Below are 23,249 nucleotides of genomic sequence, written 5' to 3' on the forward strand. Positions count from 1 at the left end.
CTGCTGTGTTTCCACCTCATAAATGAGGACCCACTTCCCTCATTAGAGTTACATTTCTTAACTTTTGTACACTTGCTTCTATATCTGTATCATCTCCAAAACAGTCTAGGACAACTTAACACACTAGTGAGTTCTTCTAAATGTCTACCAAGAACCACAAATCCACGGTTGAGAGGATCTAAAACCTAAGTTTTAATAGCAATAGTGATCCAAAGCATAACCAAGAAAAAGCACTGTGTTGTGTGTGTGTGTTGGTCTTTTTTAGGGCCAAACTTGTGGTCTAAGGAGGTTCCCAGACTAGGGGTCAAATCACAGCTGCAGCTGTAGGCCTATACCACAGCTCACAGCAACACCAAATTATTAGCATCGTTAACCCACTGAGCGAGGCCGGGGATCAAACCCGCATCCTCATGCATGCTAGTCAGGTTCGTTAACCACTGAGCCACAAGGGAAACTCCAAAAATGCTCTATTTTTTACTATATATATATATATATTTTAACCACCTGTGAGTCTGCATCAAGACTTATTCATAGTTCTCATCTTTTCCGCTGTTGCTTTTTCTTTTTTAGGAGAAGTCAGAGCCTCTGTGGAAAAGGACTACATAGCCAGCATGTGCTGGAAAGTCCAGTTTTCTTTCCTGTGGCTCCACAAACAGAGGGTGGTCCTTTTTGATACAACCTAGCAGTGCACTGAGTGCAATATGTTTTTCAGATATTATCTTGGCTGCAGTTGCTGCACGTGTTATTCATTATTTTTCTTATTTGCTATGCAGTAACTCCCACTGCCCTGTGAACATTAGGTCGGAGAACTGGAAATTTTTACCATTTAAGCTGGAAAGTATATAGGGTGGCCCACCTTATATGAGCCTCATTTTGCACCCTTTTAATGGGATTAGCTAAATGAATCACCTTTTTGAATGGAATATGGATAAGGATTATATGTGCATGTATTTACACAGTCACACAGTAAAGAATATTTTAAGGGACTTTTTATAAGTAGCTAAAAGGAGTACAATAATTTATCGTGCTGTATTGTGTTTTTCAGTTAATAACCTGGAAAAATTCATACATACACTAAAAATTAGGCCGATAATGCATTAACTTAAAAACTTATATTGTAAACTTAAAAGGTACTATAAAGTTGCTTTGGAAAGTAAATCTAGAAAAAAATTAATAAGATGGAGGAATATGGTATTCCTCAATTATTCGGAAGTGTTTTATATAATGACTGTATTTATGGAGGCTCTGTATTTACTAAGCTGGAGGGCTGCTCCTGGTGACTATTCAGAGGTCAGGATTATTAGAGGGGGATCTGCTCTACTTTCCTTTGCAACAAACTTCCTAAGTTTTCTCTATGTGAATATCAGTCTATTCCCCATTGAGTCACATTCTTCTGACTAATATAGAAATTACAAAAAGAGAGAAAAATCTGAGAGAAAAATTTGACATCTCCCTTGACTCTTCCTTGCTTGTTTTGTTTTTCTCCTTTCCTCCCTCTCTTTCCTTCTTTCCTTCCTTCCTTCCTTCCTTCCTTTTGGCTTTTTAGGGCCACACTTGTTGCTGGTCTACACCATAGCCACAGCAACTCGGGATCCAAGCTGCATCTGCAACCTACGCCACAGCTCACGGCAATGCCAGATCCTTAACCCCCTGATCGAGGCCAGGGATCGAACCTACATCCTCATGGACACTGGTCAGATTCATAACCTGCTGAGCCACAAGGGGAACGGCCACTTGAATCTTCTTTGAACTAAAATTTGCTAGGCTCATTTATGAAGTTTTGAATTTGAGGAAGTGTTAAAATATGGCAAAAAAAAAAAATCTATGTTACAGGTAACAAAATAACATAACTACTATAACACTTCCAGAAAGTCACCATCAATTTATTACTGGGATGAAAACAACCACTTATACAGCAAATTCTAGGAATGATTCCTAGCATACGGTCCATAACAAAACATTTATGTGCTACTAGGTGGTGTTATTCAAATGACTGAGGAGTGAAGGCTTGTCTAGCCTTCAAAAGCAACATCTGTTGATATACTGTGAATTGGGAGGCCTCAAGGGGAACTTGTAATAATTTAGGAGTTGAATCTACAGAAATAAAACACAGATATACTTGCTACAGGACAAAAAAAGGAAAGTAACTTGAAAGGTTTCCTTTTGTGATATATTTTATTGCAAAACTTCTCCTTGTGGAATTTATGTTGTTATAGGTAAACTTCCGTTCCAATGGTTCAGATAATAAAAACTGGTCATATGTTTGAATATGCATGTGCTTGTGTGTGTGTGTGTGTGTGAGCGTGTGCGCGTGCGCACGCGTGCACGCAAAGGCACCCCAAACTGGCAAATATACCTTATAAAAGGCACTAAAAAGAAAGCCCCTCCTAGTAGAAATCTTTATGAAAATACTCACATCATAGAATAGTTTGTCCATAAAAGAAAATCCCCCTCCCTCCTTCTTTCTTTCTCTTTCTCATTGTCGGAGATCTAGTACTGTACTTAGCACATAGCAGATGTAAAAATGGTAGTGGAACTGAATAAACAGAAATTTTGCGAGAAAGAGAAATTCAGGCCATGATGCTAAGATTACAACTCTCTTTCATTTTTGGTGGTTCACTGTCAGGAGGCAGAGTCTGTTTAATTTGCTGTGTATCTAGAGCATTGAGGAACCACGTAAAAGATACTGGATGCTTCAGGCTTTCTCACACAGGTGAGGAAGACAGGTGTAAAAATATTAATACAGGAGTTCCTGCTGTGGCTCAGTGGTTAACGAATCCGACTAGGAACCATGAGGTTGCGGGTTCGATTCCTGGCCTTGCTCAGTGGGTTGAGGATCCAGTGTTGCCGTGAGCTGTGGTGTAGGTTGCAGGCATGGCTCGGATCTGGCGTTGCTGTGGCTCTGGCATAGGCCAGTGGCTACAGCTCCAATTTGACCCCTAGCCTGGGAACCTCCATGTGCCGCAGAAGCGGCCTTAGAAGAGGCAAAAAGACAAAAAAAAAAAAAAATTAATACAGATTGCTCAAAAGATACATACATATATACATACCTTAATTAAAAATACTTTATTGCTAAAAAAATGCTAACCATCATCTGACAATGCAGGGTTGCCATAAACCTTCAGTTTGTTGGGAAAAAAAAGGCAATAGTTGTGAAACACAATAAAGGTGACATACAATAAAATGAGATGAAGTATGTCTGTATATAAGGTAGGTAGGGGTATCTTTCTATGGATCTGAATCTCACCTACGATGAGGACAATGAAAATGAAAATAGGAAAGGACATTTAGGTGGTGGTGGGTTTCAAATGAAGGTGGAATCAGAGATGATTCTGGGGTTTCAAAGTTGGGTTCCTGGGCAAATGATGGATTAAATACAAATAGAAAAAGCAAGACGATTTACAGAGGAAAATGATCAGGATATTCTAGATACTCAGAAGTTTGGACGGCAGTGGGAGGTCCTGGTTGAACCATCAGGCAAGCTGATGGAAACAGAGCTGAGCTTGGAAAAGAAAGTGGAGCTGGGATGTACATTCAGGTATCACACGCTCAGCAAGTCCTTAGTGATCCTTTACCGTGTGATGAAAGGAAGTAGAAGATCTCAGAACCCTTCCCTTCTGCCCCTAAGAGTTACTAACGTCAAGACTTTTATTGATCTGCTATCCCAGGAGTTACATATTAAGAGCCTATATGATAGTGGTTTCTCTTGGACTCTCAAACAGCAGACAGAAGTAGAAAGAAACAGAGGTTTCTCCAACATGGGACAAGGCCCAGCCACCTCTTTCTGTCTAGGGACCCTCACCTGATAGGATTGGTGGGCTTCCAACGGGGAAGCACATCTACTCAAGAAGGCCGAGTGTCTCCCGCTTCGAGCTCTCAGGGTGGTAAGACCTATGGCCTCCATCTCTTCCCGTTCACCACATCCATTGGGAGCCCACATGGGCACTGATGCCCTTTCCTTTTCCCATGACTCTGGGTAGGTTAGGAAAGGCTGGAGCTTCCGTAGGCTTAAAGAACATCAGCTCGCTCTTCTTTCTTCCCTTCTTCTTCCCCATCCCCCGTTTTGAATTCTCTCCTATGTGGATGGGTTTCTCCAAGGAAACATCCCTCGAATATCGAGGGGAAGATGGAAGAAGTGGTAGCACAGGCTACTGGCAGAAATTGGAATAAAACCCTAAAGATGCCATGAGATAAAAAGGAGTTCACCAGATCTCAGGGTCCCAATTACCAGTTAACACAGAATCCTTTGTGGAAACGGGAAACTTTGGGGGAAACAGGAAGTACTGGCTGATACTTAGAAAGTACACGGCTTAGAGAGAAAGAGTGGTGTGTTGGAGGCCACAGATGAACAATCACGTGGGGAAAGCTTTCCAGCTTTGCTATTCTCTGTCCGTGGTGCCCTGTGCAAGCCAGGCTGATCAGTGTGAGGGGGCTGAGGCTGGGTTGGATGGAGCTGAGGGGCTTGTCCTCTCTCACTGCAACTTTGGCTTGTGCTTGCAATCTATGGAAACTCAAAGTCCACAGAACTGTGTGCTTGAAAAAGCACGCCTTTTCCAGGATTAGCCCCAATGTTCTAAAGCTAAAATGTCAGGAAAATTGTCACCTCACGCCTTAGAAGAGGAAAGCTGAACCCTTGAATGTTATCTCACTCGGGTAATTCCATCAGAATGCGGCTGCCTTCAACAAGAGCAGGGCTTGGGTAAAGGAACTTGGGAAAACAGGGACTCGCTAAGCTTAGACTGAATCCCATCTCCAGATGTGTCTCAAGTTAGGACCCAGCTTTCACCTTTCCCCCAAAAGGAACATCACTGCCCGCGAGAGCAAATGGGGAAAAACGGTCTCACAGGGAATACTTGGAAGACAGGAGAAGGTCATGAGCACAAAAGAAATACACTAACTTATACGAAGGAGAACTTGGAAAACCAGATATGACAAAAATTTAAAACAAGTATGATGTTAAAAAAACACCTTGGAAAATATGAGAAGACACTGGAAACATGAAACTGGAACAAACAGTTATAATGAAGAACCAACCAAAAAAAATGACATAAATGGATAGCCGCTAAAATAAAGAAGCCCATAGTAAATTGAGTAATGAATACAGTAGAAGCTGAAAGTGTAAATAAAAAAATTTCCCAGAAGATATCAGGAAATTAAAGGGTTCACATAGCACCAAAAAGAATTTATAAGAAAAAGGTACATAACCCTACACACATTATGGTTAAACTAGGATTAAGAAAAATTTCTGTGAGCTCCCATGGTGGCTCAGTGGAAATGAATCTGACTAGCATCCATGAGCATGCAGGTTCAATCCCTGGCCTTGCTCAGTAGGTTAAGGATCAGGCATTGCTGTGAGCTGTGGTGTAGGTCACAGACGCAGCTCGGATCTAGCTTTGCTGTGTCTGTGGCACAGGCTGGCAGCTGTGGCTGAGATTTGACCCCTAGCCTGGGAACCTCCAATATGCTGCAGGTGTGGCCCTAAAAAGAAAAAAGAAAAGAAAAGAAAAAAGAAAAAAAAAAAAAAGAAAAATTTCTAAAAGCTTCTTGAGAGAAAGCAGGTAATCTGATTGAACCTGGATGCATCACAAAATTACTTGAATAGCTTCAGTTCTTGCCTCTTTACATGGGAGTGGGTGGGAAGGAAAGACATTAATAAACCATAAACACAAATATGGTTATCAAAACATCAGAAATAATCAGATAGAGCACAGATATAGAGTGTAAGCTTTCAAACCAGCTAAAGAAAATGTGATTTAGATAGTGGAAGGTGGGGGGGGGGGGGGAACAAAAAGCATAATAAATGGAAAACACAAAATAAGACTGAAGAAATGAGGAGTTCCCATCGTGGTGCAGGAGAAATGAATCCGACTAAGTTTTGGGTTCGATCCTGGCCTCGCTCAGTGGGTTGGGGATCCGGTGTTGCCGTGAGCTGCGGTGTAGGTCACAGATGCGGCTTGGATCTGGCATTGCAGTGGCTGTGGCTGTGGCCGGTGGCTGCATCTCCAATTGGACCCCTAGCCTAGGAACCTCCATATGTCATGGGTGCGACCCTAAAAGGACAAAAGACAAAAAAAAAAAAAAAAAAGATTGAAGAAATGAGGTCTAATATGGCAATGAATATAATAAATACAAATATAATAAACATAAATAAAATTAATTTTTTCTTAAAAAACAGAGATTTTCACATTAGATTAAAACAAAGATGCAGCAATATGGTGCCTAAAAGAGACACACTTCACAAAAACAGCTAATATGACATTTGCTGTGTTTTCAGCTCTTTACCTGCTTTAATTCATTCAATTCTCAGAAGAACCCTATTTGAGATAGGTTACAATTATTGTAATTTTACAAATGAGGACACTGAGGCACAGAAAGATTATATAACTTAAGGTAAAACAGCAAGTAAGCAGCGAAGCCAGAATTCAACACTATGAATTCTGGAGTGTGGATGTAGAGATAGTGCAGCAGTCTTGGCCACCACATTCTATAGAAGGATTGAACACAAGGGTTTAGAGGGGGGACAAAAAGACAAGGCTCCTATGAAACAATGGAAAGCCACGTTAGTAATTTTAACACCAGACAAAAAATAGAATCTAGGACACAGAAAAGGCCATTATGGTCAGAGAGAATTCTTTATAGCAGTCCTATGATCAGAAATGTTTGATTAGCTACATAAAAGAAAATCTGATAACATTTCTAAGAGAAACATAACTTTAAACAATAGTCACCAATGCACTGAGTGTATATATTAACTTATTTATTCCTCACAATACATGAGATTAATTATTATTAGTACTGGCTGTGCCTGTGGCATGTGATAATTCCCAGGCCAAGGATCAAACCCAGGTCATAGCAGTGACCCGAGCCGCTGCAGTGACAACACTGGATACTTAACCCGCTGTGCCACAAGAGAATGCGTTAGAATAATTATTTTTATCTCCGTTTCGAAGATGAAGAAAACTGAAGCTGCAGAAATTAAGCAACATATTTCTCAGCTAAGAAGAGGTGGAGCCCTGGACTTCGACTCTGGAAAGTCTGGTCCCAGAGCTTGAGTTCTGGATCATATGGCATTCCAAACAGAAGAAAAAAGGGTGGATTGTTTAGTAAGTGGTATTGGGAGAATTTTCTCACTCTGTAGAAATGAATAACACTGTATCCCTTCTTCATACCACATACCAAAAACATTAAAAAAAGCTTAAAGACCTATCCAAAAAACATAAAGCTATAAAGTTAACAGAAGGAAATGTAGGAAAATACCTTTGTGAGTGGGAAGTTCTTACTACCCAAAAAACACACACCATAAAGGGAAAAATTAATGGAATTTGACTATTGACTATCTCAGGGTCAATGGTTTCCATTCAAGGAATAACACCACAGGCAGAATTAAGAAGGGAGCCAGATTAGAAGATATCTGCCATGTCTAGATTCAATAAAGAACAATATTCAGAACACACGAAGAATTCTTGTACATAAGCAGGAAGAAATACACGAATCTCAACAGAAAGTTCTATGTCTCTATTCTTCTTCATGGTGCTACTTTTCTTCCAAGCAAGTGTCATATGCCTTTATGTGTCTGTCTGATAGTTAATAAATCAATTGTGACCATTCACAGAAACATAGACCTTATTAAGAATATGCCTATGCATATTTCTTTTATTGAATAATAGCCACAATGTGAAGGTGGGGAGTATTTTTTCCTGTTGTTCACTGTTCTGTTTATAACACATATAAAGATGCCTGGCATATAATGGGTGCTTGAAAACATTCCTTGAATTAATGAATGAGAGGAAAAAAAAAGAATGAATGAACTACACTTCAAAAACAGAAATCCAGAGAGGTAAATAGTTAAATAAAAAGCTATCCAGGGAGTTCTTGTCGTGGTGCAGCGGAAACGAATCTGACTAGGAACCATGAGGTTTCAGGTTCGATCCCTGACCTCGCTCAGTGGGTTAAGGATCTGGCGACGCCATGTGGTCTGGGTGTGGGTCACAGACGTGGCTCGGATCTGGTGTTGCTGTGGTTGTGGTGTAGGCCAGCAGCTACAGCTCCGATTAGACCCCTAGCCTGGGAACCTCCATATACCCGTGTGCGACTCTGAAAAGACAAAGGACAAAAAAAAAAAAAAAAGCTATTCAGGAGTTCCTGCTATGGCTCAGTGGGCAAGAATCCAAGTGCAGTGGCTAAGGTCCACTGCCGAGGTGCGGGGACAATCCCTGGTCTGATGCAGTGGTTAAAGGATCTGGTGTTGCTACGGCTGCAGCTCGGATTCAGTCCCTGGCCTGGGAACTTCCATATGCCATGGGTGTGGCCATTTAAAAAAAAAAAAAAAAGGCTATTCATTCTCCCTAGTAATCCCAGAAGTGAAAATCAAAACAAGGTGCCACTTTTCAAACATGAAATTGGCAAAGTTATAAAATAAGGAATGCCAAGTGCTGGTGTAAGGATAGAGAAAAAGCAACCTTCCTACATGGATCTGGGAGCAATGAGATGATTCTGACTGAACTGAAATATATATAGCCCACAGACAAGAATTCCCTTTTTTTTTTAGGGCCGTACCTGCGCATAGGGAGGTTCCCAGGTTAGGGTCTAATCGGAGCTGTAGCCGCCGGCCTATACCACAGCCACAGCAACACCAGATCTGAGCTGTGTCTGCAACCTACACCACAGCTCACGGCAACACCTGATCCTTAACCCACTGAGCGAGGCCAGGGATGGAACCTGTGTCCTCACAGATGCTAGTCAGATTCGTTTCTGCTGAGTCATGATGGGAACTCCAAGAATTCCTATTTCTAAGTATATATCCTAGAAAAACACTTGCATAGGTGCAAAGACAGGATAGTCATTCCAACACTTTTCATGGTAGCAAAGATTTGGTGTAGCCTATGTGGTTGTCACTATGAGAATAGATAATTAAAAAAGCATATATGCATTAGTACAATAGTAAGCAGTGGTGAGAAGAAATAAATTTGTTCTACCTGTGGAAACATGAAAAGGTCTCAAAACATGTTGCAAAACCAAGGCAAAAAAAATTCCCCTGGAATGTCATTATAAATATGTATTTACTTCTCGATTCAAATATATAACAATGTTATATATTTTTCATAGTTACATGAATATACAAATAAAGTAAGGTGGATGGATGGGAACATATTAAATACTTGAGAATGTTTGCCTTAAGAGGAATAAACAGTGTCTGGAGATGAAGGGCAAACACAAAAATAATTCATAAAAATCCACAGAGAACTTCCTTTACTTCCAGATGCTATGATGCTTCCAGCTCAGAGAGAAGGCTAGTGTACATCTTCCAGCCTGACTGCTTTGCTGCCCTTGTCCTTCAGCAACTTGCTGGCATATCCTCCTAGAACAGGGGGAAGGTACCAGGTCGGGAGGAGGGGGCAGCGCAGGATCCGCCTTTGCAGTCCTGGGTTGCTCATTTATCTCTTGCTATTGAGACCTCGTAAAAAAGCAAACAACACCATCAAAAAAAAAAAAAAATGGGCAGAAGATCTAAACAGACAGTTCTCCAAAGAAGACATACAGATGGCCAAAAAACACATGAAAATATGTTCAACATCACTCATTATTAGAGAAATACAAACCAAAACCACTCTGAGGTACCACCTTACACCGGCCAGAATGGCCATCATCAAAAAGTCTACAAACAATAAGTGCTGGAGAGGGTGTGGAGAAAAAGGAACCCTATGACACTGTTGGTGGGAAAGCAAATTGGTGCAACCACTGTGGAAAACAGTACGGAGATTCCTCAGAAAACTAAACATAGAACTACTATTTGATCCAGCAATCCCACTCCTGGATCATCTATCCAGAGAAAACCATGACTTGAAAAGACACATGTACTCCAATGTTCACGGCAGCACTATATACAATAATCAAGACATGGAAACAATGTAAATATCCATCAACAGAGGAGTGGATAAAGAAGATGTGGTACATATACACAATGGAATACTACTCAGCCATTAAAAGGAAAGAAACAATGGCATTTGCAGCAACATGGATGGACCTAGAAATTACCATGCTACATGAAGTCAGTCTGACAATGAGACACCAACATCAAATGCTATCACGTGGCATCTAAAAAAAGGACATACTGAACGTCTTTGCAGAACAGACACTGACTCACCGACTTTGAAAAACTTATGGTTTCCAAATGAGACAGGGTGAGGGGTGGGGGATGCACTGAGGGTTTGGGATGGAAATGCTGTAAAAATTTGGTTGTGATGATTGTTGTACAACTATACATGTAAAAAAATTCACTAAGTAATTAAAAAAAAGAAAACAAATTGACTTCAGGAAATATCCATGTTTTAAAGGATTTTCTTAGATCCAAGGGCACAGACGCATTTAATGGAGACCCCAGACTGTGTAGCTGTCCCCACAGAAAGAACACCAGTCATTTTTGAGGAATCATGGAGGTAGGGTAACATGCCAGGTGAGGAAGAGATGGACAAATACCTTAGTTTTCAAGAAAAGAAAGGAAAGAATCTGTATAGTACAGAGCAGGGAGTCTAGAGTGAACTCCATCCATATTCTGGAAGAAGTTCTGTCAGAAACTGATTCCCTCTACTGCTCATTCATGAGCCACAGACACTCCACAATAGCGACTGGCCGATGATGGTTCCAGCGCCAAATCCCAGCAGCATCCTATTTTTCATAAAATCTTGTGTGTTCATAGCCACACCCGTTCTTTTACACAGTCTGGAGCTGCTTTCAAGCTACACTGTCAGAGTTAAGTAGTTGTGACAGAGACTGTATGGCCCGCAAAACCTGAACTATTTACAACCTGGCACTTTACAGAAAAAGTGTGCCCACCCCTGCACACTATAACATGCTCCCCTTGGAAACACGCTATCTGGAACAACCACTTCTTTCATGCCTCAATATAAAGTCCATCATTTTACGTTCATTTCTCTCACCGCTCTCTTGGCAAAAAGCCTTTGCTTTCCAAGACCGTCTTTCCCCGAGGATGGTGTCTCTCTTTCCACTTCACTCCATGCCCTACAGCTTCTAGACAGCTATGACCTACTATTCTACCTCATTTCAACTCCGGGCACTCTAGCCTGGCTCAAGACACCAAACCTTTTTTTTTTTTTTTGTCTTTTTGCTATTTCGTGGGCCGCTCTTGCGGCATATGGAGGTTCCCAGGCTAGGGGTCGAATCGGAGCTATAGCTGCCAGCCTATGCCAGAGCCACAGCAACGCAGGATCTGAGCCGTGTCTGCAACCTACACCACAGCTCACGGCAACGCCGGATCATTAACCCACTGAGCAAGGGCAGGGATCGAATCCGCAACCTCATGGTTCCTAGTCGGATTCGTTAACCACTGTGCCACGACGGGAACTCCAAGACACCAAACCTTTGATTTGCCCTAAGTAGGAATCTCTCAGATAGGTTTGTTAATAAGAAGGTAATCACTAGAAACCATCAAGGGCTCAAGGAGAACCAGTTGCACCAAACTAAATCTGTTCCCCTTTCCCCCCAACCAGGTCCCAAGTCTGACAGATCAGAGAAATGCCATAGGTTCCAAATGTCACGTCCTTGGCAAATCAGCAAATGAAGTCCTTTCATGCTATCGCTGAAGAACTGAAGGAGACTATAAGCCATCTACTAGATGGATCTGTATTTGATGGAAGAACATATTAGAATGTGGATCTAGTGATTTATGTAAAGCTCTAAGGAGGCCTTTAGTGGAAGGCTGCAGAGCTCGTACTTACAAGCGCAAAAGAGTCTGACTGTAGTTATGGAAGACATATATGCTTATTCAGGTGAGCAAGATACAAAACAGAAAAAGACTGAAATGAAGAAGATATAACTTAAGAGGGACGGTGACAGAACCAAGACAGCCGTTAACCTTGGGAGGATAATAAAATAAACAAAGCATGATGGGGCTTCTGAGATGATGGTCACGTTTGGGTGCTGGATAAGGGAGCATGTTTCCTTGGTGAAAACACACCGAGCTTTACACGTCTGCTTGATGTACTTTCCAGTACAGTCGAACTCTCTTTTATCAGAATTACATAATCTGCAGTTCTAATTTGTGTGTGTGTGTGTGTGTGTATGATGGTGGTTTAGGTAAACGGAGTCACATCTAAAGCTATATAACGTTGAATGACAGCAGCCTTCTAGAGCATTTAGATTTCTCATATATTTTTGGGTATTTTATTGCCCAGTATGGACTCCCTCGATGATGACATCATACTTGGCTACAAGGCTGTGACATGGCCATGCTGCTCTTTTAACATTCCTCTGTAGAGGTAGAAGAGCAAATGCGATGGACAAGGCTGAGCAACTTACAATTATAGCAAAGCAAAATATGGGCATTTTATGAAGCTGTAAAACTGATTCAGTGCGTCCTCTTTTAGCCATATATGTATGAAAGAAATAGTCTCTCAACGTTTCCAACATTTATTCATATTTTCTTGGAAGCAAATATAGGGTTGACATTCATTAAGCGTTTGTAAGTCTTAAAGCCAAACATCTGCTTGGCATCCAACGGTGTTCCGTAACTTTTTTTCTTTAAAGGAATGTCTGCGGAGCATGTATCAGCTTCATTTGTGCTTTATGACTACCCTCTAAGTAGAACATTTATTTAGCGAAATCCTTCAGGTTTAAGATACTCCCCAAAGACTCAAGAAGCAGAACTGACTTGACCCTTTACTTAACATCCTCATGCTATGACAGAAGGTATTCGAGGTGTCCCTTTAGACCCCTTCTTGGACAGCCCCTCGATCAGACGAAGGTGAAAGGTTCTGCCTGGAATGCCACTCCCAAGTGACAACACTCACTGGAGTCAAGTGTTTTTTTATGCACTTTGGGGGGGAAATGGCCTAAAAGAGGGTTCAACTTTGATTAGAGATGTTGCAAGTAGGGAAAAAATGCTTACTTCAATTGAACTTCTGCTTTTCCGAAGACATGAGTCCATAAATTATGCAGAAGAACGGTGATTACTAGACAGTCTAAAAGCTTGGAGGCTCGAGGCCAATTTTCAACCAACTGTCATAGAACATAAGTTTCAAAATATGTTTAAACTAAACTGACAACTACAGAAAAAATGGAAACTTCTTTGAAAGGCTGGGTTATGTGAATGCCGAGGAGCTCGGAAACCACACGCTCTTAACACACAGCCATACTCCACTGCACCATTCCCACTCTCTTCTGGAGGGAATATTGTGAGAGGTAGAACATATGCTTCCCTGAATTAAGCTGATTCAACAAGTGGACAGACTCTTCCCAGCACAGAGTGGCCAACAGAAGGAGGGTTCATCCCAAAGCTGAAAAGGCAAGGAGAGGTCCCCCGGCCCCGGAGCCTCCAAGCTGGAAGGAGCTGACCTAGCAAGGGTGCATGTGTGCATGGATTTCCCACCTTTCTATGCCAGAGATGCTCCAATCTTTTTTTTGTCTTTTTAGGGCTGCACCCGTGGCATATGGAGGTTCCCAGGCTAGGGGTCAAATCAGAGCTGCAGCAGCCGGCCTATACCATAGCCACAGCAATGTGGGATCCAAGCCACATCTGCGACCTAGACCACAGCTCATGGCAATGCCGGATTCTTAACCCACTGAGCAAGGCCATAGATTGAACTCACATCCTCATGGATATGAGCTGGGTTTGTTATCACTGAGCCATGACGGGAACCCCCTGAAACTCCTATCTTAACTGCCATAGACATCCAGGCTCCCTGGAGAATCTGAATCACTGCTATGCACCTAGTTCTTCATTTTACAGGTCACAACACCAAGGCCAGAGAGATTCCATTAGGTATCCAAAGTGCCAAAGTTTATCCAAAGGGATAAAGTTAGAATAAGGATTTCACGAATCTCCAGCTAGAGCACCATTATATCCATTATACAAGCCGTAGGGCCATAAGGCATAAAATATTGGCAACTGAGATAAGAAGTTATTTATCTGGCACCGTCAGTTTGCAGAATAGTTCTTGATTTGAGCTGTGTACACAAATCTCCTTGAGTCCTGGAGCAAAGCTCTCCCCTGCTCTGCCTATAAGGAGTTAGAGGGAGTCTATGATATCCCTAAAGTTGTATATCCAATTTCACATGTTTGTGTAAATCTGGTCCACAGCTTTCATTTGTTCTTCAAAAGTATCCATGATCCCACCAAACGGTAAGAATCCCTGTACTTAAAGAAGGGAACAGAAGGACCACAAAAGGGTTAGTTTATGTTTCTCACTAGAAAAACATCAGAAACGCCCTTAAGATGTGACGCAAGTTTCCTATTAAATGACTCAGGTTATACAAGTAAATTCCTACAGTGGTCAAAACAAACCTGCCCAGTATCTACGAAAACGCAGTACTTGATAGACTGATCAAAACAGCTTTCCCTTTACTTCTTGGGTTTTACGTCCTCGGACAAATTATTTGAGGTCTAACACGCAACCTTCACTTTGTAAACCAAAACCAGGACTCCGAAGCCCCGAATAATTTGGGGGTCGGGATTATTTCTGTCTCTGAGTATTCCCTTCAGAAAATGATGGCTGAATAAGAGATGTAATGCCAAGTGACAGGGAACAACTGTTTCTTTCAGTGTGACTGCAGACTCCAGGGAAAACGCTCAACTTCCTCACTGTGTGTCAATTAGGCACACACTAAAAACTGCCTCCTGCCCTGCACTCTGATAATGTCAGGGAAGAAAGTGGCTGATGTCATCCTGAAGATGGGACTAATGTCCAGAGTGTCATTATCCTTTAAGAGGAGGCTCTCCCCCTATTTCCGCCCTAGCGGAGGGAAGACTGCAGAGGAAGCGCAGACTCTGAATTATCTTCTCGTGTGGACTGACAAGAACTAAATTGTAAAGCAGTTTGAGGGGGGACAACCCAGAAAGCCCGCATGAACATAAACGAATTTGGGAAAACAGTGCCCTACTGTATTTGGAAATAATATTCAGTATTTATCTGCACTGTTTCTCATAATGGAGTAAAATAGAGAATTTCCTGAGGCTAGGAGATTGCAATCATCTGAAAAACCAAGAGTGATGACCGCTTGCATTTAACTGTAAAGAAGGATCTACGGAATCGTCCACCTTATCCCTCACCAGTGATAGAAGCATTATCATGGCAATTATGCTCTGAGGCCAGAAAGCTAAATGACACGAAGATGGTCGGTGCCGATGGTTTAAATGCCAAGAGGCATCAGTCCAAGAAGGTGCACAGACATAAATCGGGCAGTGGCCCTGATGTAATTATGGGCTTAGATGAATTCTCAAAGCCAGACCGGAAGTTCAACCACAGTCCTTAAGGGAAAAGAGAGACTACGAAGGTAATTAGAAGAAAAAAGCAGAGGAAAGCTATTTTGCTTAAAAAAACACCCTAAAGCTCTAAATAAAATGCAGTGTCTGCACAGGGACCTTCCTGGTCCTCAAACATGCATAAAACAGGTCGCAGGGAGGAAAGGGCCACACACATCTTTATAAGCTCAGTGTCAGGGCTGAGCTGCACGTGCAGGCGGAGTGTGAGTCCCTCCCATGGGCCTGGGACCCGGCGGAGCCCTGAGGGCCATGTGACTTGTGAGCATCCAGAACGAGGATCTCAGGAGGCAATTTCACAAGCGCAGAACATATTTTTTTTTTTTCCCTCCCTTGACTCTGCTTTCTAGTTTCTCTCTCCCTCTGCTATTGTTTAATTTTGTGGTTCAACTTTTTGAAGAATGGTGGGAGGTACCGCGTTAAGCAATGCTCTAAGAATGAAGCTCAGCTGCGAGGAAAATCGGCCTCCCACATCTTTCAAACCAACCGTGCTTGTGCTTAGAACAAAAGGCAGAAGAAACACGAAGGAGAGCAGGCAGGACGTCTTACTCATCTTCGTGCTGCAGCGTCGCTGCCCAGCACACAGTAGGCACAGAACAGATGCCAGCTCTAGGAACTGGCCATTTTATCTAAACTGTTCTGTGTTCTGTTTCCAAATAGGAGGCCACAGTCATATCAGCTAATGTGTTTTTGCGCAATCTCGGGTTGATCCTGTGATTCCATTAATGAAAGGGATTAAACAACCAAGGCTGGCACAAGACTTTCCCCAAGGGAGAGTGTCAGAGATAAATGTTACTAAGACTTGACCAGGAGATTAGCAAAGAACCAAGAAAAGTCACTGGAAAAGAAGATTTAAAAAATAAATAAATAAAATATACTAAATCTTAACAGCAGTTTATCTCTGGGTAACAGAATTACAAGTTGTTTTTATTTTTTTGTATTTCTTTATATTATAGTTTATTTCTTTTTAAAATCATTTATTTATATAAATATTTTTTTCTGCTGTACAGCACTTCATTCTGTTTGCTATGTATTTATGTATATAGTCTTCTTTCCTTTTCATTTTAAAAATAAATTTGGAATCATCTTATTCATATCATGCATGTCTGGTTTTTCTTTACTTTTTATATCATGAGCATTTCTGTATCAATAAAGTCTTGGTAAAAAAATGATTAAAAAAAAAGAACAACAAAAAACAGGAGTATCCTCTTGCTTTTAAAAGGAGACAGTCAAGATAAAATAATTTCCAATTTTTTCTTCATGGTCTAGCAGAGTCTGATTATTACTAATATTTAGTATCTGTGCAACATACTGCCTAAAAGCTTTATACTAATAGTATTTATTAATACATGCTGCAGAGAAGAAAAATTAAATGAGTGAAATAATTAGATTCTTAGGAATAATAAGCAACTCTTAATGCTCTGAGTGTATTATAGTTTTATAGGCTGAAATGATACTTATCAAGGATACTTATTAAGAATGGTTTAAATTATATTTCACAAAGTATATTTCAACTGAAATTTAGGAAATATCTATAAGGCATGACTTAAAGGTTTGGAGATAATATCATTTACAGGATTTTTAAGCAAGTGAAGCCTGAACCAAAAAAAGTTTTATGAAGATTCTTTTATTAAGAAATGTATCTGGGAGTTTCCGTCATGGCGCAGTGGTAAACGAATCTGACTAAGAACCATGAGGTTGCGGGTTTGATTCCTGTCCTTGCTCAGTGGGTTAACGATCTGGCGTTGCCGTGAGCTGTGGTGTAGGTTGCAGACGAGGCTCGGATCCCGTGTTGCTGTGGCTCTGGCATAGGCCGGTGGCTACAGCTCCGACTGGACCCCTACCCTGGGAACCTCCATATGCCACGGGAGCGGCCCAAGCAATGGCAAAATGACAAAAAAAAAAGAAAAAAAGAAAAAAGAAATTTATCTGAAGAGAAAAATGAGATTCTTCTATTAAAAATATACATTAAAAGAACAAAATAAAAGCAAATAGTGGAGTTCCCATCATGGCTCAGTGGAAATGAGTCTGACTAGCATCCATGAGGACGCAGGCTTGATCTCTGGCCTTACTCAGTGGGTTAAGGATCTTGCGTTGCTGTGAGCTGTGGTGCAGGCTGCAGACATAGCTCGGATCCCGAATTGCTGTGGCTGTGGCGTAGGCTGGCGGCTACAGCTCCGATTAGACCCCTAGCCTGGGGACCTCCATGTGCTGAGGATGTGGCCCCAAAAAGACAAAAAAAGAAAAAAAAAAAAGCAAATACTACAGTTTCAAAGATAATGTTATAAGCACAGATTCTGAGAAACCCTCAGAAACCCGGCTAACATTTCATCTCCCATGAACGGAAAGCAATTCGAGAACTGCTACCCTAGACCTAGTCTGACCAGCTAGGAAGATTCAGTAAGTGGGTGGCAAAGAGGAAAATCCTTGTGTTTCATGGTGACCAAAGGGAAGAGACTGGGCATAGTCATAAATATACTTCATATTTGAGGAAGACATGGTTAAAACAATTTAGACAAAGATATGGGTAAGATTCTTTGACAAGAAGTACAGCCAGAATTAGAGCTAAATGGTTCACAAAAATGCAATTCTGTGGAGTAGGCCTTGATAATGCAAAACAGATTTTAATTTAGGATCCAGGCAATATTACAAATTAGAGGGCAGAAGACTGGACGCCCAATAAACAACCTTCAGAAAAATGTTCAGCTATTTGGAAAATGATTCTCTTAGTGTCCCCCATCTCGCATTCTCCCAAAAGAAGTTGAAGCAACAGAATCAAAGATTGAATTACAGAAAACAAAACCTTTACCGAAGAACCCCTCGGTAGAAATGCAGGTAAAAAATATCAAACACAGAAAAAGGCAAGAAACCTACTTATTCAAATCATGAACAATAAACATTACTGATTGTTAGGACTCACTTTCAAAACTCTGCTAGTAAATTCAATCCCAGTTTGTAAACCCTGAGTCTTGAATGAATGAATGAACAAATAAACTGACATTTACAAATTTTGGATAAAATAACTTCAAGGATCTTTAAAAATCCAGAGCTGAGGATCAAGCTGTTCTGTACTAAAATCTGACAATATTATGGAGAACTTACCTGCAGCAAATTACAGCTTTGCACGACAAAGCTAAGTCCAGGAAATACTGTCGTACTCCAAAAGTTAAGGCGTACTTGAGGGTTTTCCCATCAATGATAAGAGCAAAGTCATTCTCCTTCCGAAGGGCATCACCAAGGGTAGTGCAGTGACGACTGAGAGTTTCCCTTGTTCCCTGTAAAATTAAACAAAAATGCCCTCAACATTTACTCCCATTTGTTCTACTAAGATGCCTTAAGGATGTGCAGCAACTACTTTTAGTTATTTTCAGCGCTTTTTATGTTTCAGATTGCTTTCACACACCTTCACTCATTTGAGTCTCACAAAAGCCTCTCAAAGAAGACTGGACAAATGCTATCAAAAAAAAAAAAAAAAAAAAAAAAAGTAAGCAACCCCCTTAAAGTCCTATCTCTCTTCCCAGGAGGGTTGCAACGAGATTATACATCACCTGTTGCCCTGCCACCTTTGTTCATTATTCCAACCACACAACCACAATCTTGCAAAAATATTTTCAGTATATTATCGGAGTTCCCGTCGTGGCTCAGTGGTTAACGAATCCGACTAGGAACCATGAGGTTGCGGGTTCGATCCCTGGCCTTGCTCAGTGGGTTAAGGATCCGGCGTTGCCATGGGCTGTGGTGTAGGTTGCAGACGCGGCTCGGATCCCGCATTGCTGTGGCTCTGGCGTAGACCAGAAGCTGCACCTCTGATTAGACCCCTAGCCTGGGAACCTCCGTATGCCACGGGAGCGACCCTAGAAAAGGCAAAAAGACCAAAAAAAAAAAAAAAAATTTTCAGTATATTATCTTGTTAAAGCATAACAACATTGAACTAGTCAAAATTGCTTAGCTATCAATCAAGGGGAAAATTGGGAAATACAATTTAAATAATTTATGGGTATTCTTTCAGAAGTACTCAATGAGATTGAAACTTAATTCCCAGTAACCCAAAGGAGGGTTACTTGCTATTTCATGAACTGACATCTGTATTTTTATTTGTAATTAATTAATTAATTAATTTTTTTTTTGTCCTTTGTCCCTTTAGGACAGCACCCATGGCATGTGGAGGTTCCCAGGCTAGGGGTCTAATCGGAGCTGTAGATGCCGGCCTACACCAGAGCCACAGCAACGCAAGATCCGAGCCACAGCTCACGCAATGCCGGATCCTTAACCCACTGAGCAAGGCCAGGGATCGAACCCGCAACCTCATGGTTCCTAGTCGGATTCCTTAACCACTGAGTCATGGATGGAAACTCCGACATCTGTATTTTTAAGCATGATTTCATGATGTTGCATTTCAGCTGGGGATGGTGACAAGAGGCCTAGCAATCTTGATGGACTGAATAAAAGAACCTCTCCCATCAATGAAGAGTTCACTTTCAGGCACAATAAAAACCTTTAGTGTCAAGGAAAGCTTTGTTCACTTCAACTATACAGAAGGGTTGTTTTGTTTCCCTCTGTCAAGAACTACTTTCCCAGTTCTTCGAAGAGAAAAAACATTTCAAGATATTTAATTTTCTCCTCAAATCCTATAGACTCTCCCTATAACCAAAGGGGTCCAGCTTTTTATTTCAACAGAGCCCTAGCAGTGTGAAGAAACAGAACATGGGCTCTGTACAGGGAAATATCAGAAACAACTGCCCTGCTATTAGAGTTCTGTTCTGAGTGCTAGGACCTGAGCCTGCAGCTATTTATATAATGAATACAAGGCTATAGTTATATAATAAAATATACCTATAATAAAACAATACATACTAACTTTTGTTATAGTCAAGGGAGATATGATTATTGTTCTAATTTAAGAAAGTGGCACAGTTATTTGACCTATCTTCAGAAAGACAGAAGCAAAGGCAGAAGTAATTAAGATTTTATACTGGGGACTTTTGAAGGTGTTTCTGTATTCATATTTCAAATGTGGGACACACTATGTTCTGAAATTTCAGAATCTGTTTATCAAAACAATAGAACCATGTTGTACCGTAAAGTAAGACTGCCCAACCTTCCCAACACTGGAACTTCATGTAACACTTCCCCTGTTCCTTGTTACACACAGTGACACAAAGGGACCACCACATAGCAGCATTCTTTGCAGTATTTTCTGTTCACACGTTACATCAGGGGGGAAAGAGCTGTTTTAATTTACAGGCGTCACCCTCTTATTTCCTGCTGAAAATTTTTGGCCCAAGAGGACTTTAAGAAGAAGTGAAAAATGTCAGTAAAATTCTGAAGCACAATTTAACAATGGCTATCTGTAGTAGGTTGCCCTGGATTGTCTTAAACTAAATTCCCATAAATGAAATGAGCAAATAAGCGAGTTATGCACTGATAAAAAAAATAAAAATAAAACAATATTTAGCATGTGCCACACACCAGTTGTGGTTCTAAGAGCGACACACACAGATGGTTAACACTTCTTAACACGAACAACCCTGAGGAGGAGGCACAACTCTTGTCCCCATTCTGCAGATTATAAGCATGAGCGTTTAAATTCTTTGCCCACAAACATATGGCTGCTGAGTAGTGACACCAAACTCAGAATTAAATTTCTGTGCTAGCTTGCCTTTTACTACATAGCCCAGCAAAAACAAAACCAAGAGCACCAGGCATAGCAAATTATAGTGGAATCCCCACACCATTCCCTCTTTTGTCTCCCTGGAGCCCTCGTCATCTGTCTTTCATCTCATCTTTACCGCCAACACAGACTTCTCTTTACAAAACAAATTTGAAACACAAATCAAGTCTCTTCTTGCTCTAAAATTTCTTTCAGTGGCTTCCTACAGCTTACATAATAAAATCCAAAATCTAAGCCCAACTAACTTTTTTTCACATTTCCCTTCAAAATCTTTCTTTTTTTTTTTTTTTTCTCGTCTTTTTAGGGCTGCACCTGCAGCACATGGGGGTTCCCGGGCTAGGGGTAGAATTGGAGCTGTAGCTGCTGGTCTATACCATAGCCACAGCCACACGGGATCTGAGCCGCGTCTGTGACCCACACCACAACTCACGGCAATGCTGGATCCTTAACCCACTGAGCGAGGTCAGGGATCGAACCCACATCCTCATGGATGCTAGTCAGATTTGTTTCCTCTGCGCCACAACAGGAACTCTCCTTCCCTTCAAAAGCTTGGCTTCTTTATCCTCTCTCTTGAGACTGCCCTTTCTGTCTGAGGATACTCCACTATCTTTTAAACCAGTCTTACCTTCCTAAGCCCTCCCAGACTCACTCCATGCCAGTAAGAGTTCCGTGAAGGGAGAGACAATGTTTAATCGGGTCCACAAATACAGAGCCTGCAATTACACATGCCTGGGAAAGACATGCTAATGGAATGAAAGCACTGATAAATTCTGATTTCCCCCATATTATCACTTCTGACGAAACAGAGAGAGAGAGAGAGAGAGGGATAGAGGCTGCCGAAGAGAGGAGTCGGTGTTCTGTTTCATGCTCCTTAATTTTCTAGAGAATAACCCCTATTAACTCAACAGTCTTTCAAACTACGGCATTGCCCACTAAAATGCGTGTGTGTATCTGTGTATCTATTTGCCTTCTTGCCTACCTGCCATTTACTTACCTATCTTCCCAAACATCCATCCAATCACCTAACCATCCATCCATAAATCCACCTATCCAAGCTTCCTTCCTTCCATCCATCCATCCATCCATCCATCTACCCATCCATCTGTTTTTTTGAGCTTGTGCCCAAGTCACTCCTGATCTGAAAACAAATGAAACATGAGATGCACGTCAGGAGAACGTCACATTTCTTTATAGATCAGCTGCAATCTAACCCCTGAGCTGTGCAAGCCTCCTTATTAACCAGCCTATGGCACTCAGTCCTGTGCATGCCACTCTGCCTCCTTCTGAGGGTGTTTTCTAACACCTTAGGTGTTTTGAGAACTTATTCATGGCATCAGGACCCCTGGGTTTCCTGGGTGATTATCACAGATCTTCAGCAAATCAAAAGGTGCCAGGAGATGTAACAGACATCACATTTCAGAAGGTGAGGTCAAATCTTCCCCCAGTGAATTCTCCAGTCAGCTCACCTAGGGTGCAAGGTAGCAACAACAGAAAAGCTGAAAACCTTTTCCTATTTTAGTTTACAATTTTCTTTTGTAAGCAGCTCTGTTGTCGGCTGTGTGTTGCCAGTTACACGTTATATTTTACCCTTATTTATACTGCCAGGAGTATTTTAAAATTCTTTCATTTATGAAAGTTTATGGCTTCTCCCCCAAGCCTGGGAACCATACTTTATGGCCATGTTGCATTGAAGCTTATCTCCTGTAGCTAGAAATAAATTTATTACTATATTAGCTGTTGCTTTGTTTTCTTTTTTGGCTACTGAAGGGGGAAATGTTTAAACATTTAAACTTAGTGATATGTGAAAGTGAAAATATATAAATGTGAAGCTAACTCAGAAAAAGGGTAAAAGACCACAGAGTACAACAAAATAAAAGCTCTGTATCTCCATGTGCTACAAAGTCTTATTTGTGAGCTGAAAGAAAAGGAGCATCTGTTGCTATAATCAGGGAGAGTCCGAAGTAAAGGCAGTTTGGGGAGACAGACAGGCAAGGGGGTGTGGGGGGGAAGGCTGGGGCTCAGGCGCCTTATCAGGGGGCCCACGGGCACGGGAGGGAGCCTCAGGGAAGTGAATCGGGCTTTGCCTGAACCTCCCACAGCCTGCATCCCACGTGGACACTGGTGGTCCAGCATTCAGTTCTCTGCTCCCCACCCGAGGCCTCCCACAGCCAAGGGCTCGTCAGGGGTGCTTATGAGCTGCCCCACGCTTCCTGGCTTTGCCAAGTCACAATTCAGCCCACAGCCAACATGTTCCTCATCCTGCTGCCACAAGAAGGGAAGGACCTCACCTGCCCCAGGACAGGC

At 41.6% G+C, this 23,249-nt stretch overlaps 1 protein-coding gene across 1 annotated transcript in view; it reads right to left on the reverse strand.

Annotated features, from left to right (window-relative positions):
* Window positions 1-23,249, reverse strand: part of ATP8A1 (ATPase phospholipid transporting 8A1) — a 252,807-nt gene that overhangs the window by 64,466 nt on the left and 165,092 nt on the right. Inside the window, 1 exon segment of the mRNA XM_021101159.1 lies at window positions 18,377-18,549. Coding sequence (XP_020956818.1) covers window positions 18,377-18,549 — 173 coding nt within the window.

The sequence above is a fragment of the Sus scrofa genome, chromosome 8 (genome assembly GCF_000003025.6).
Source record: "Sus scrofa isolate TJ Tabasco breed Duroc chromosome 8, Sscrofa11.1, whole genome shotgun sequence".
Classification (NCBI taxonomy): Eukaryota; Metazoa; Chordata; class Mammalia; order Artiodactyla; family Suidae; genus Sus; species Sus scrofa.